Here is a 2,172-nt window from a genome sequence, read left to right on the forward strand (position 1 = left end):
GTGTTAGCCAGGATGGTCTCGATCTGCTGACCTCGTGATCCGCCCGTCTCGGCCTCCCAAAGTGCTGGGATTACAGGCTTGAGCCACCGCGCCCATCCTCCCTCCCTCTTTTGCTTATATCCTCATTTATCCCTTTTCTTCTCTCAGATATCCTAGTATTTACTAGAACATGCATTGTCCTGTACCTAGAACTGAAACCATGTATTTTCACATACCTTGAAACTGGAATGCAGTTTAAATCCTAAAAGAATGCACCGATACACCTGTAATCCTGGTACATGGGAGACTGAGATGGGAGGATCAGTTGAGGCCAGGAGTTCAGAACCAGCCTAGGCAACATAGTAAGATCCCATCCCTACAAAAATTTTAAAAACTAGCCTGCTGTGGTGGCATGTGCCTGTAGTCCCAGCTATTCAGGAAGCTGAGGCAGGAGGGTCACTGGATCCCAGGAGTTAGAGGTTGCAGTGAGCTATGATTGTGCCACTGCACTCTAGCCTGGGAGACAGAGTAAGACTCCATCTGTCAAGAAAAAAAAGAAAAGAAGAGAAAGGAAAAAAAATCCTAAAACAGGCCAGGCACAGTGGCTCACGCCAGTAATCCCAGCACTTTGGGAGGCCGAGGTGGGCGGATCGTGAGGTCAGGAGTTCAAGACCAGTCTGGCCAACATGGCAAAACCCCGTCTCTACTAAAAATACAAAAATTAGCTGGGCATGGTGGCGCACACCTGTAATTCCTGCTACTCAGGAGGCCAAGGCAGGGTGACTGCTTGAGCCCAGAGTTAGAGGTTGCAGTGAGCTATGATTGTGCCACTGCACTCTAGCCTGGGAGACAGAGTAAGACTCCATCTGTCAAGAAAAAAAAGAAAAGAAGAGAAAGGAAAAAAAATCCTAAAACAGGCCAGGCACAGTGGCTCACGCCAGTAATCCCAGCACTTTGGGAGGCCGAGGTGGGCGGATCGTGAGGTCAGGAGTTCGAGACCAGTCTGGCCAACATGGCAAAACCCCGTCTCTACTAAAAATACAAAAATTAGCTGGGCATGGTGGCGCACACCTGTAATTCCTGCTACTCAGGAGGCCAAGGCAGGAGGATCACTTGAACCTGGGAGGCAGAGATTGCAGTGAGCCAAAATCATGCCACTGCACTCCAGCCTGGATGACAGCGAGACTCTGTCTCGAAGAAAAAAAAAAAGAAATCCTAAAATAATAGGGAAGCAGGTATCATTTGGAGAGATTTTCTCTCTATATGCATCATGATGACTTCAGTAAAGACCAAACACCTGGGCTCATGTCCCACTACATATTGAATACAAAGTTGAACTGATATTAAAACTCACCGTCTGTTCTTCAAGTGAAACAAACAAAACTGCCTGCAAAATGGAACTAATGGAATGATATTTCATTTCCTACTTACTTACAGGAGCTGAGGACAGGGACTGGCAGCAACAGCGGAATATTCCGATTCATTCCTGCCCCAAGTGTGGAGAGGTTCTGCCTGACATAGACACGCTACAGATCCATGTGATGGACTGCATCATTTAGGTGTTGATGTGTCACCTCCCCAAAACTGTTGGTAAACGTCAGATTTTTTCCTCCAAGAGTTGTCCTTCTGTGTTATTTGTTTTTCACTCAAATATTTTACCTCACTATTATTGTTTTAAAAGAAAGAAAACAGTCCGGGTGCGCTGGCTCATGCCTGTAATCCCAGCACTTTGGGAGACCGAGATGGGTGGATCACTTGGGGTCAGGAGTTTGAGACCAGCCTGGCCAACATGGTGAAACTCTGTCTCTACAAAAATTACAAAAATTAGCCGAGTGTGGTGGTGCACGCCTGTAGTCCCAGCTACTCGGGAGGTTGAGGCAGGAGAATCGCTTGAACCCAGGAAGTGGAGGTTGCAGTGAGCCGAGACGACACCACTGCACACCAGCCTGGGTGACAGAGCGCGACTCTGTCTCAAAGAAAAAAAAAAAGAAAACGTACCTGTTCTACGTAGAACACCTTTGGTGGAGTTCCATCAACTTGCAAAGTAAAATCCTTACCTACCACTCTTCTGATAATAACTTTAGCATTTTTTATGTTTGGTTGATGCCAGCAGCTGCACTGCTCATGCAGTTAGCTAGCATGTGACATCATGCGACAAAGTTCATGTAGTTAGATGGAAGAAACCTCACTGAT

The 2,172-nt window shown here is 46.8% G+C and overlaps 1 protein-coding gene across 1 annotated transcript in view; it reads left to right on the plus strand.

Annotated features, from left to right (window-relative positions):
* Nucleotides 1–1,596, plus strand: part of OPTN (optineurin) — a 48,512-nt gene extending 46,916 nt beyond the window's left edge. The window contains exon 16 of the mRNA XM_011934231.1: nucleotides 1,417–1,596. Within this exon, the coding sequence (XP_011789621.1) occupies nucleotides 1,417–1,538 (122 nt within the window). The 3' untranslated portion in view covers nucleotides 1,539–1,596. The remainder of the gene's footprint in view (nucleotides 1–1,416) is intronic.
* Nucleotides 1,597–2,172: the final 576 nt, after the last annotated feature.

The sequence above is a fragment of the Colobus angolensis genome, unplaced genomic scaffold (assembly GCF_000951035.1).
Source record: "Colobus angolensis palliatus isolate OR3802 unplaced genomic scaffold, Cang.pa_1.0 Scaffold133, whole genome shotgun sequence".
Lineage (NCBI taxonomy): Eukaryota > Metazoa > Chordata > Mammalia > Primates > Cercopithecidae > Colobus > Colobus angolensis.